We start from the raw sequence: 13,349 nt of genomic DNA on the forward strand, positions 1-13,349 counted from the left end.
AATGGAAAAGGTCGACATGAATCCACATTTTATACTGTAGGAGTATTGTAGGAAAAAAAAAGCAAGATAAATAAGAATGTTACCTGTTCGTAGAGCATCATTGCAAACTTCTGATGAGTAATGCAGGATTTGGATGAGCAAGAATCGGTCGCAGTGTCTGAGACAATGTGCAGATGAATGCGCTCCAGGATGTTCTCCTAATAAATAAGTGCAGGGGTGGTTAGTTTATCTTATGAAATTGACATCACATGTCTCTCACTAAAAGGCAGCAGAATCATGTGTTCAAGCCAATCAACAAAGAAAGATTTCATTCGTATAAATATAGCAGTAAGATAAAGTTACTAAAAGAAAAAAATGATGTACTGCAATCATTTCCTGGCACGCATGCACATGGCAATATGGAGGCCGGCAAATTATCGTGTTCATTTTCATTTATCGTGCGCTTAATTCATTTATTTATTCTCGCAAGACTTTTTTTTTCAACAAATCTCGTCACATTTTAATCCCGCAAGAGCTCGTGACACAAAATCTCACGACAACCCAATTAAATTGTATTTTAATTGTGAAGTCACACTGATTTCCAGATGGAGAGGAATTGTCAATTGTTTGAAACATCACAACAAACAATACAGCAATCCCTAATTGGTTCCAGACCCAAGTAAGATAAGTGAATTTTCACAAAGTATAATTCCCTACTTATAAATAAAATATTTTCGTAATTATTAATTATTAATTAGAGCTTAGAAAACCTGTTTTCGACCGTCTAAATACGATTTTTAACAATATCACAGCCCTCTACACATGAAGACCTCTACACCCCTCCAGTCACCTTTACACTCATATTAACCAATATAGTAGACATAATAAGAGTAAATAAGTCATTTAAGATAGAAATAAGACTTTTGTGTGTAGCTATAAATGTGTTCCCTAGAGGAGAAAAGTGGTAGGCGGACAGGAAGTGACATTGCGGGTTCAGAGTTGAGCTTAGCTTCGTGTGGGTTACGGCTAGAACATAAAGTCTGACCTTTGTGTGTCTCACCAAACATCACAGTAACACCACTGACACCTAGTGACCAGCACAGAATACTACGTTTCATCAACGTCTTTGAATGCAACTTCTAAATGCCTTGTATTTATGTTTTAGTTCATTTAGCCATTTTTATGCTTGAAAATGTTTAATCAGGGCCAAAAATACATAAAATTTGCTTCAATATGCATATTTTTTACTAATAATAGGCTATATTCAACCATGAAACAGCATGATATATTAATTAATATATTTTTGAAAAACAGTGATAGAGAGAAGGAGCGAAATTTGAACCGCAAAGTGGCGAGGGACGTACTGTACTGTTTTCTTGTATGCAGTCTACGTGAGTAGTCGGGCCCATGCCAATTTACTTCCATTTAAAAGTCCACTGACTTTTAAGAGCCAAAGGTACAGTGTCAACATACAAAGCACTCGGCAGCATCGTCCATGAGGCCAAGTTGGAAGCGTTGCTCGTCCTTGAATGTTTCAGCAAGGGCGTTCCGCAGGCTGTCTGAGGGGAGCACACGCTCACGACTCTGCTGAAACTGGCTGAATATGCTCTGAAAGCCAAAAAAATAAGACATCACTCACAACTTTTATAATAAAAGCTAACCATAACAACATTGACTACTACATTACTATCAACCAAGTGAAACTGCAACAAACCTTCAATGCGCAGAAAATGCAGGAATCACCCAGACAAAAGTGCCCTGAGAGGTGCCTCAAACTTCTCCTGAAAATGTCCAGCTGCCAAAGCACCTGGTAAGGATGGACATACTGTAAGTGCTATGATCTTCCTATGATGGAGAATACTGTAAGTGCTATGATCTTCCTATGATACCTTCGCATCGCTAAAGCAGTATCGCTTATATCTACACAACCTTACCTTTGGAAAAATGTGGTATTTTGGATTGAGTTCTAAGCACTCATACAACTTGGAATTCAATCTAAAATTTCATTTGGAAAAGGCGTAAAACCTGAACAAAAATACAGAACCTGAACAAACAATGCATGGTTAAAAATGGCATTAATATGAATACATTACTGGCCCCTAAAAGCCATCTCTTCCGAAACAACAGTACAGGAACTTTTGTTCATTTTCACTATTTCTATTTGTAGCCCCAGATTGAAATAAAAATGTGATATGTGCCCTGCGATTGACTGGCGACCAGTCCGGGGTGTACCCCGCCTCTCGCCCGAAGTCGGCTGGGATAAGCTCCAGCATACCCACGACCCTAGTGAGGATAAGCGGCATACAAAATGGATGGATGGAGTTTTACATGCATAAAAATAAAAGACATAAATGAACATTTAAAGTTAGTTTTACCTTCACTGAAGACGTGATTGACACAAATTGAAAGACACGATGTGGCAGCGAGATCAAACAAGAACACCACCTTTGTGTTTTGCCATGAGTTATTTCCTAAATTCAATAGTGTATCTGACATTCTTTATCAAAATGCTGGCATTCGCAAATTTCTTTGGCTCCATTTTGCTTTATTTTGCAGCCGTGATCAAAAGAAAAGCAGAGGTAAGAAACACTATTGAATTGAAGAAATAACTCAGGGCAAAACACATAGGTGGGGTCCATGTTGATCTCGCTGCCACATTGTGTCTTTGCCAACAACACGTCTTCAGTAAAGGTCAAAGTAACCTTTAATGTTCATTCATCGTTTACATGCATTTGTATGCATTTCAAATTGTTTTCTGCATGTAAAACTATAATTGTGCAACTATAAAAAAAAACATGTTTTGTGGTATCTTTTTTTGTCTTTCTCGAACAGATTAATTAGATTTACTTGCTTTCTTATGGGAAAATTTATTCGGTTAGCATCCATTTTGGTTACAGTCCGACCTTCTGGAACGGATTAATGATGCTAACTAAGGTTCCCCTGTATTAATATATATTATTAATTTATTTTATTTTTAGAACATGCTGAGGGCCAGTAAAAAAATGAGCTGCGGGCCAAAAAAGGCCCCTGCACCGCTGCGACACCTTTGTTAGCAACAACGTTGTGTCCAAATTGTGTTTCCAGATCAGGTAGCGACAGCTTATAGATTGACATGTAAACACACTAAATGACTGGGTGACAGAATCACTGCTGCTGCTACAATTATTGAGCAAGTTACATTTTTAAATGGATTTGTCAGGCCCAAAAAGTGTACATTTGAGCAAAAAGGTGACATGTGGTAGATAGCCAGCCCAGCCATAGCTGGTTAGGTAGCAAGCTAGCTTGAAACCAGCGAAGCTACAGTCAGCAAACTAGCTAGCTTGTACAAAATAACATGAAGGAGTAAAATGGATTGCATATGGAGAGAGAGTTCACCTGAACAGCGCTGTTTAGAAAGCAGCTATTCTGTCCGGGTTCATTCAGGAGGCCTTTGGTGAGAGCGAGAGACAACATGCTGCCAGGCTGGTAAGACTTCTTCAAGCCGCCTCCTCCAGGTTTCTTAAACATCTTCACCCATGCCATTGAGTTAGAGCTTGCAGCTGGGGACACAAGGGGAAATGTCATAATGTCAAATTATGTATTTTATACTGTATGATCAGTTCTTGATGTTTGAATCCATTCCAAAAACATGAATGTTTAATTGGTGATTCTAAATTGTCCATAGGTATGAATGTGAGTGTGAATGGTTGTCTATTTGTGCCCTGCGATTGGCTGGCGACCAGTCCAGGGTGTACCCCGCCTCTCGCCCAAAGTCAGCTGGGCAGCTGGGATAGGCTCCACCATAACCCTGCGACCCTAATGAGGATGAGCGGCATACTGTAGAAAAAGGATGGATGGATGATGCTTGAATAGTGTAGTAGTAGTGTTCTGTCATGTCGTGTCCAAACCTTGTCCCGTGAGGGCCACATAGAGACAAATTGAATGATACGGGGGGCCACGTTTATACATTTTGTGCATTAAAGATGCTAAAACCGTTCAAGTGTAAGTCAATTTATGGCAAGGCAAGTTTATTTATAGAACCCAATTTATACTCAAGGTAATTCAAAGTGCTTTACAGAAAGGAAGAGTAAAATCACTTCATAAAATCATTCCATAAAATCAACCTAAAATCATTACATAAAGTTCCACAAATGATTCCATTAAACACAAATGATTAAGAACGAAGAGTGCAGATGAAATAATTTCAGTTGTCATATACACAGTTGAACAGAAGTGTTTTCAGCTTGGATTTGAACATTGCCAAAGTTGAGGATTGTCGCACATCTTCTGGAAGATTGTTCCAGATTTTGGCAGCATAAAACTGAAACGCAGCCTCACCATGTTTAGTCCTGACTCTGGGCACCCGCAGGCAACCACTCCCTGAGCTTCTCAGAGCTCAAGATTGTTTATGTGGCTCTAACATGTCAGAGATCTACTTTGGTGCAAAAGACTTGTACACAAGCAGAGCTGTTTTAAAGTCTATTCTCTGAGCGACAGGAAGCCAGTGCAGAGTGCTGGACTAATATGGTCATATTTCCTGGTTCTAGTCAGGACTCGAGCCGCAGCATTCTCAAGATTCAAGATTCCGGAGTTTTATTGTCATATGCACAGTAAGACAGGTAGTTATACTATGCAATGAAATTCTTATTCTGTTCATTCTCCCAAAAAAAGAAAGAAAACACAAGAAAATGAATAAGAACAGAAGAAACATTAATACCAATAAATTAAGCAACAACAGAAGAGACATTAATACAAATAAATAAATAAATAAATAAAGTGCTATGAGTGTGTGCGTGTGTTGCGTGCGGCGTGTGCGAGTGCTTCGTTGAGGAGCCTGATGGCCTGTGGGTAAAAGCTGTTTGCCAGCCTTGTGGTCCTGGACTTCAAACTCCTGTAGCGTCTGCCTGACGGTAGGAGTGTGAATAATGAATGTTGTGGATGTGTGCTGTCCTTGATGAGGTTGTGTGTTCTGCGTAGGACTCTAGATTTATAAATGTCTTTCAGTGAGGGGAGGGCTGCCCCAACAATGTTCTGTGAGGTCTTGATCACCCGCTGGAGTGCCTTCCTATCACGTGTTGTACAGTTACCGTACCAAACAGTGATGGAGGCGGTAAGGACACTTTCGATGCATCTACAGAGGCAACTAAGGATTTTGGTGGACATGCCAAATTTCCTCAGTCTTCTCAGGAAGTACAGTCTCCTTTGGGACTTCTTGATAATTTGTTGGGTGTTGTGAGACCAGGTGAGGTCCTCGCTGATGTGTGTGCCAAGGAACTTGAAGGTTTTCACCCTCTCCACCTCAGTCTCATCAATAAACAGGGGTCTATGCAGCTCCTTTTCCCTTGTTCTGGGGTCAATGATCATCTCTTTGGTCTTATCTGTATTGAGAATGAGATTGTTATCATGACACCAAGCTATGAGGTCCGCCACCTCTCTTCTGTATGATGTTTCAACACAACCAGTGATCAGTCCGATGACTGTAATGTCATCCGCAAATTTAATGATGCTGGTGTTGTTCTGGGAGGCCACGCAATCATAGGTGAAGTGCGTGTAGAGGAGTGGACTCCCAGTGCTCACAATTCTTGAGCTGGATGTGTGATTGTGGACTCTGACTGGGGCCTGCTTGTTAGAAAGTTAAACACCCAGTTACAGAGGGAGGGTGACAGGCCAAGTGTGAGCAGCATTCTGGATGTACTGCAGCTGTTATACTGCTAAGCTACCTGAACAAAACAACATCTTAGGGTTGTGTTGTGGGTGACAAACCAAATTAATATAATATTTAATAATATATCAAATTATGAATGCTTTTATTTTATCTTTAAAATACGCCACGTGCCAAAAATGGTGCCTGGGCCACACTGCGAACACCCCTGATTTAAACCATAAAGAATAACAGTTGTCGGGCCTTTGGATCCTGACTGCAATGCTGTGCAGGCCTTTTTTCGAGGTAGAATATTCAATAGCAGATAAGGACAATAACATCAGGTCTCCACTTCACTTCGGGTTACAAACGAGTTCCGTTCCTAGAGTGTGTGATATGAGTTACAGTTATAAAGTTATACCTAAATTATACCTAAACTAACTCCTTAGTCACTCTATCTGTATACAGAACACATGAAGGACATATGAAATACAGTAATAAAAAGATTAAACACAAGAGTTAAATGAAACAATAATAAAAAGAGAACAACTCCTTACTTTTATCCCTGTGGTTGTCTTGCAGGTCTTTCTACCTTCATTCTACCTTCAAAAAACATTAGCAGTGAAGCATAAAGAAATAAGCATGTAAAGATTGTGTGCTTTTTTTCCACAGTGTTACATATATTCTGTACATTTTACCTATGTTATCACATATTTACAAATTACTACTGACTCCGGGTGAATGAGATGTGTTTTCTTTGAAAAAAATGGCCTATTTACTGCCACACATTTAAAGATATATATTTCTGACCAAAAGTCTGCAAATTTGCGGGGCCGTGAAAGCTGAATTGTGAATGTGCAACGATACACTTGTTTATCGCGGTTAACTGGTACCATACCCAACCATGATAAGTGAATTATGAAGTAGAATTCCGTCTTTTTAGACAGAATATTCTTAAAATAATATAATATAAACATAAACATGTTTGCGACCTTCTAAATACGGGTTTTAACATTATTAGAGCCCATGAAATAGCACCCCTATAATCACCTTTATACTATTACTTTACCTATTATCCATTATAGTAGACATAATAACAGAATAACATAATAACAACATAATAACATTAGGTCATTTAAGACATAAATAAGACTGGTACCTGTATGTGCTATTGTAAATGTCGTACACATATATACATAGACACCACATAGAGCGCTGAGACGTACGTCAATGTCGCCGCCATATTGAATGTGTCAAGGCTGCGCTGTAAATTAATACAAGTAAATGTACTTACTTTCATAAATCTACAAAAAAATTTAAGAATACTACAACTCATCATGTCTGAATGCATCTTCTGAATGCCTTAGAGTTGTTATTTAGTTGATTTAGCCATTTTTATGTTTGTAAATGCTTAGTTTTGGGAAAACAAGATGCACAATTTGCTTAAATGTACAAATGTGTTTTACTAATGGGCTGTATTCCACCACAAAACAGCATGATTTTTTTTTTTTTTTTTTAAACCGTGATAGAGTGAAGCCGCAAAATTCGATGTGCCGAGGGACGACTGTATTGTATTTGTATGTTAACACTACTGTGTAAACTTTACATTATTTTTACAGTTTTTGTAACAGTTAAATTTTAAATGCTTTGGAACAAACAGAAACAATGATGTGATGCGTCACATGACATTACTGATGTCATTTTCGTCTTCTTTAGACAGCAAACTAGTTGCCTCAACTGCTTCAAAACGCAATTCCGCACAATTGACAGAATTCTGCGCAATCTGCGAATTGTTAATCCTGGCTCTCTATTTATCTAAGGAAAGTACTTCTGCAACAAACAGAGTTTTTCCTTAAGGGCCAGTGTTGCCTGCACCATTATGGCTGCTGCATGTATTGTTGCATTAGTCCAAAGCAGCCAATGTGGCCTAAACACGCTCACATTCAGTCTTGTTCAAATGATGCTACTACACTGACAGCTCAGCAGGATTATCATCATCATCGTTGCATGGCACTGTGAACTATGGCGCCATAACAAGTTGATGTTGATAAAAGTTCATCTTGGACACAGTTTTTATTACATCACTAATCCAAATGAGTGAATTGGAGGTGTGCCAGATGAATCATCATCATATCCTCTACCTTCTCCCGACTGCGGGGGGGACTTGCTGCCGTTGGACATGCTGGAAAGCGGGAGCTGATGCAGTGCATTGGCCTTTGGCTCCATCCATTTCATCCCCACGCTCCTGCCGAGCGCTTTGTTGAAAGCATGGTCAAGATCAGCCACAGGGCATCTTCATACATGCGCTTCTAGACATTGAAGGGCAGCTGAAAGGCAGAGGGGGGGAAAGGAACTGTTAAAACATACATGCAAGCCATAAACACGCTAACTAAAGCAACACATTCACAAGAAAGTGTTTTGTTGCAATCGCTGGTGCAGATAGTGCAACCAAAATGTATGGTAAAAATATGTTCGGACCCTATCACGTTTCTTTTTACACTTGTGTGACACATAAGATTACATAGATTACAGATGCAGATTTAAAGTTAAGACTGAGTGATATACATCAATAACATAAACTTAATAGAGGTTGTCTTCTTTTCACACATATAGAATAGTTACAAAGGTTAAAATACTACTTACTAAAACAAAATAAAATAAATTCAACATTTTAAAAAATGCGTTTTGGATGAAAAAATCTAGCCCTAAAAAAATGCTATAGTATTATAAATAGGGCTGTCAAAGTTAACGAGTTAATAACAAGTTAACGAAGATTCCCTTTAATGCCACTATTTGTTTTAACGCACGATTAATGTGCACACGTCCTGTTTGACCCTCGTCCCACACCGCAGTTCGAGGAAACGCCGTGGTGTGGCAGTTGATGTGTAGTCACAAGCGGGAACAACTACTGAGCAGAAATGGACGAAGAAAAGGGTATTTTGAATGGTAAGTTTAGCTTCAAAGCCCTGGCAGATGGCTCTCTCAACAAGACCAAACTTATTTGTATCTACTCTCGCTGTGAGTTGAGTTGTCAGGGAGTAGGTCTAGTGTCAAATGCCAGAGAGAAGAGAGACGGTACTGGAGCACTGCAGGTATTTTTTATTGGTGTTTTATACAGTGCTACTTTGGCATACGAGTGTCCCAAATAACGTGTTTGTTTTAGATGCAACGCGTCTCTCGGCTGATGTTTTGCTTTGAACTACGGGCTAAAATTTGGGTTACGAGCCGCTAGTTACTGGCAGGCAAAGCCGAGGACAGCTATTTGGGAGGCTTGTGACAAAGGCGGGTTTTCTCCAGGTACTTTGTCTTCTTTTCACATCCCCAAAACATGCATGTTAGGTTCATTGGGGACTCTAATTTGTCCATATGAATGTGAGTGAGTGTGAATGGTTGTTTGTATGTGTCCTGTGATTGGCTAATGACCAGTCAAGGGTGTACCTCGCCTCTCACCCAAAATTAGCTGGGATAAGCTTCAGCTCACCCTTCACCCTAATGCGGACAAGCGGTATAGAAACTGAATGAATGAGTATAGCATCATAAAATGTTTAAACATATCTGTATAGGAAATTGCAATGAATGAATACAATGCAAAACATACAATTATGAGGCACATTTGCGTGACAGATGCACTTCAAAAAGTTACAGAGTGTTATATTTTATGGAGGTTTTTGTACAACGGTTAAGAATGTGAACTGTAGACAGTGCAATAGCTCACTGCAAGTATAGTATGAGGTAAAACATGCAATAAGTTCAGGAAGAATCCTAGTGAGGACAAGCGGTTCAAAAAATGGATGGATGGTAGTTCAGGTAGAATATTATTCTCTGTATCAGGGGTCACCAAAGTTTTTCCTTGTGAGAGCTACTTACAAAATGAAAATGGCCAAGAGCTACTCATTTTTGTAACACTTATTTTCAGAGCTTATTTTAAACCCAAACAAAGCGAATATGCTTGTTTTACTGGAACATTAACAAAATGCTAGTGTCCACAACTCACATTTTGTATTTCAGAATGCATTTCTTTCTACTGTTCTTTCATTATTAACTGAAAACCTGAATGAAAAGCAGGCTTGCGGGCACCTCATGTGGTCGTGGGGGGGCTACCTGGTGCCCGCGGGCACCACGTTGGTGACCCCTGCTCTATATCATGCTCATTCCTGGAACTACAGACAGACTGTACACATACAGAAGCCAGAATAACAGAGAAATACCTATACATTTAATTCTATAATGTTTGAATGCTCATATCCATCCTTTTCTAAACCTAGGGTCTATTTTTACTATTATATTTTTTTTATTTTTTATTGTTTGTTAAATATAATAGATTCATGTCTGATGTGTTGTTTATGAATGTCAATGGTATGGCAACACATTGTGTGTTTTTGTAAGTTTTTGAAGCAAATTTCCATATCCCTCTTGAGATGAAAACTTTGGGGGAACCCTGCTCATACCTTGTGTTAATGTATATGCTAAATTGCTTTTGAAATTGGCAGAAAAAATATTTATCTATTAGCAATAAATCACAAACACCTCTCAATATGATGCCTACACCACTGCACACCACAATAATAATCATATTGTTAGGTTAGTACCTCTTGACAGTTTCAATCAAATGTGTGTTATTACCTTTAAAGGCAAGATTTTCGATACAGCTCTTGTGTTTGATCTAATGGGACTGTACAGGTGTACCTAATAAAGTGTCCGGACAGTGTATACATTTCAATATCAGCAACCACAAATTCAAAACTTTCAAATGCATCATTTTTCAAGGAGACAGTCAGTCATGGCATCTGTTCTGGTGAACAGGACATTTAAAATTTCAGTAGCTTTGCACTGGAACATTAATCTTTTATGGCCATAATGAATTATCACTTTGATAGGATGAGGAAGAGGCACTCCCATCAATAATACGAGCTATTTTATTCAAAATGACACTTTGACTTATGGCTTCATCTGTGCTGCGATCCCAATCTAAATTGTCACCCCAAAAAATAATAAAAACGTAAAAATAATAATAATAATAGTCAAGTCACGGTCTAGATTTAAACAGAATGCATTTGAGTAAAAAATATAAATGAGCATTTTCATGCTAAAAAAAAATAACTCATTCCACTAATTTCTGTCCCCACATTTATTAAATGAACTATGACACTATGGTCATTATGTAAATCCATAATTAAAGCCCCTAGAGCTTCAGTGCCCCCACGTTTTTTGCACCATGCACTCTGTGACACCATGTGCTGCCATTTAATGGGTGGCCTATACAAGTGTGACATAACACACTGGTTGTGCCTTGGGCTTCTCAGTGTTGAATTTGCATGTAAACAACATGCACATCGATAATGTGTGCGTTAAAAACAAGCTGCAGTTTGCAAGGGCTAGCAAAAGCATGGCCAACAGTGTAGACGGCAAAAAAAAAAAAAAACATGCCGCAACTTGCATGGCAGCCCTCGTAGCAAAACATGAGGCATGCAGACTCACCTTTAAAAAGAGGGGATGCAGAATCTATCGCAGTGGTCTGTCAAAAATCCAATGTTTTTTCTGTTTTTGCGCCAAATCGTGCGAATCCAAAGCGGGCAAGGAGCGCCTACTGCAGATATGTGCAGTGCTATCTGTCATAGTGCACCATTGGCAATCCCTCCGACACGCAGGCTGCAGCCTTAACCCTCTGCTTGGTGCCACAGAGCTGTCCGGGACACTTTAATTTCGCTTAAAATTCCCCCCATCCCCTTCCCTTTTTGTGTGAGTGATAAACGAGGCCAGTGATGGTTTGTGGCCAGAATGTCCGACGCGGATTAGTGATGTTTGGAGACTTGGGAGGTCAAACTCCGCCCCTAGTGTAGCCTCAAGTGCACTGCCGCTGTGTTCGCACTCTTTGCAATCCCCTGCATGGCAAAGAGTGTGCTGGAGAAGGAGGAGGAGGAGGAGGAGGAGGAGGAGGAGGAGGAGGAAGGTCAGACTTCCAACTTGTCATGATGATGATGAGAGAAGACATCACATGACTGCACCGGTTTCATAATCATGCAGCAGTGTGGGGAGTAAGCCCTGCCTCTGCTTTAGAAAGACTCAAATGTCAGGTAACTGGTGTTATATTTAGATCATTCACAGTCAAACCGCACATGTGCAAATATGACACGTTTCTTTTAGCTATAAAACATTCATCTTCACTCTTTTCCTAATTAAATAACTTGGAATACTTGAAACGATAGGATGACCAATGTTATAAATGAGATATTTCCATCTTTAAAACGGGACATGGATTCACAAAAGGGGGCCAGATGGAGGGTCCTGCAGGGCAAAGCCTGCAGAGCTGAGCAGGTTTTAAGAGTACACACAAAGACTCAAAGAGGCTGATGGTGCACCCCAACCCGGGTCAGCAAAAAAGCAATACAGCATGCGGGATGGTTGCATCACTCCTGTACAATTGTTTGGCAAACAGCGAAACCTCTGTGGTGGTTCTGTAATGCTTTCTTTTAAAGCAAAAAAAAAGTTTTAACTTTGGGTGTGTTCAGGAGTGTTCAAAAACCAATGTTCCGTGTACAGGCATACAGGATATGGTATACTATACTTAAAGCATGCAGTTATAAAACATCTTGTCAAAGCATCGTCCTGCTCAAAAAATTTAAGTAAATTTACTTGTGAGACAGCGGCTTCTGCTGGATTCACTCTCTTTTTTCCCCCTGCAGATAGCGTCATTTAACCACTTTCTATTTTAGTTTCTATTAAAAGAATGAATTTACAATTTAAACCAGAGAAAAGGAATGACTAAACGCACAAAGGCGGGCACTACAGTAAAAAAAAAAAAAGCCTTTTACACGACATATTCTCACAATTGCGTATGCTTTCACACAACAACGTGGCATCCAGTAATCAAGCAATTAGATGTGTGACAACATCAGCGCGATCATCTAGTGTGGCAATTGTGAGAAGTGTGAAATTTCACACCCTTGCCTCGCCATTTCGGCATGCACCATTTACACAGGCATGGTCCCAGATCTGATACTATCTGTAAATGTGCGGCGGGATGACTTGTTCACCCCATTCCGTGTCTGTACCATTCATATAAAACAGCCATCTGGCAAAAAATAGAGAAAATCCCAGTGTATTTCTTCTTCTCATGTTCTTCTACTGAAGGGTTGTAAAAAGGCCACAAAAAGCCAAAGAAAAGGCAAAACACAGACAAGGTTCGCTGAGGACTCGCGTGATGTCATGCACGGCCTGTTAAAAGTTTTATGCGACTTTCCAGGCATATGTTTTCTGAAAACAGTCTAATTGGAAATAGTCATAACAGCCAAGACATTCCCATCACTCATGTGCATATCAGCAGTCATGTTTTATTTGGGCACAGTATCAGTGGGCACTTGTAGATACTGTACAGGACTGTGGGTACATGCACTGCATCATACTGAAAAGTCGGGGTGTCACAAGATCTCATGTCACACGATTTTGTGAAATTAAAACATGACAAGATTTTTCGTTAAAAAAATGTCTCGTGGGCAGGCCTGGAACTATAATAAATGAATTATTTCATCTCACAATAAATGAAAAAGAACGCAATAATTAATAATAACTATAATAACAATAATATATTGCCATGTGCATGTCTGTCATGTCCTAAAAAAGCAGGAAGAAGATTCACTCTGTGGATTGTTTCAGCACCTTCACATGTTTGTTCCATAAAACAACGACATGAACAGAGTTAGCCCTTTTGTCAGACATACAGTCTCGGTGGGTGGAGGCGGGCTCATTCGCA

General features: G+C 39.6%; 1 protein-coding gene across 3 annotated transcripts in view; it reads right to left on the reverse strand.

The window, feature by feature from the left end:
• usp53b (ubiquitin specific peptidase 53b) overlaps positions 1-11,478 on the reverse strand; it is a 38,171-nt gene extending 26,693 nt beyond the window's left edge. The window contains exons 1-6 of one of the 3 annotated variants that reach the window (XM_054777943.1): positions 11,078-11,478; positions 7,741-7,926; positions 3,355-3,518; positions 1,694-1,786; positions 1,453-1,587; positions 84-197 (exon numbers count right to left, since the gene is read on the reverse strand). In XM_054777943.1, the coding sequence (XP_054633918.1) occupies positions 84-197; positions 1,453-1,587; positions 1,694-1,786; positions 3,355-3,518; positions 7,741-7,834 (600 nt within the window). In that variant the 5' untranslated portion in view covers positions 7,835-7,926; positions 11,078-11,478. Of the gene's footprint in view, positions 1-83; positions 198-1,452; positions 1,588-1,693; positions 1,787-3,354; positions 3,519-6,156; positions 6,203-7,740; positions 7,927-11,077 lie in introns of those variants that run through there. The other 2 variants (XM_054777945.1, XM_054777946.1) reach the window with 2 other exon arrangements.
• Positions 11,479-13,349: the final 1,871 nt, after the last annotated feature.

The sequence above is a fragment of the Dunckerocampus dactyliophorus genome, chromosome 6 (genome assembly GCF_027744805.1).
Source record: "Dunckerocampus dactyliophorus isolate RoL2022-P2 chromosome 6, RoL_Ddac_1.1, whole genome shotgun sequence".
Classification (NCBI taxonomy): Eukaryota; Metazoa; Chordata; class Actinopteri; order Syngnathiformes; family Syngnathidae; genus Dunckerocampus; species Dunckerocampus dactyliophorus.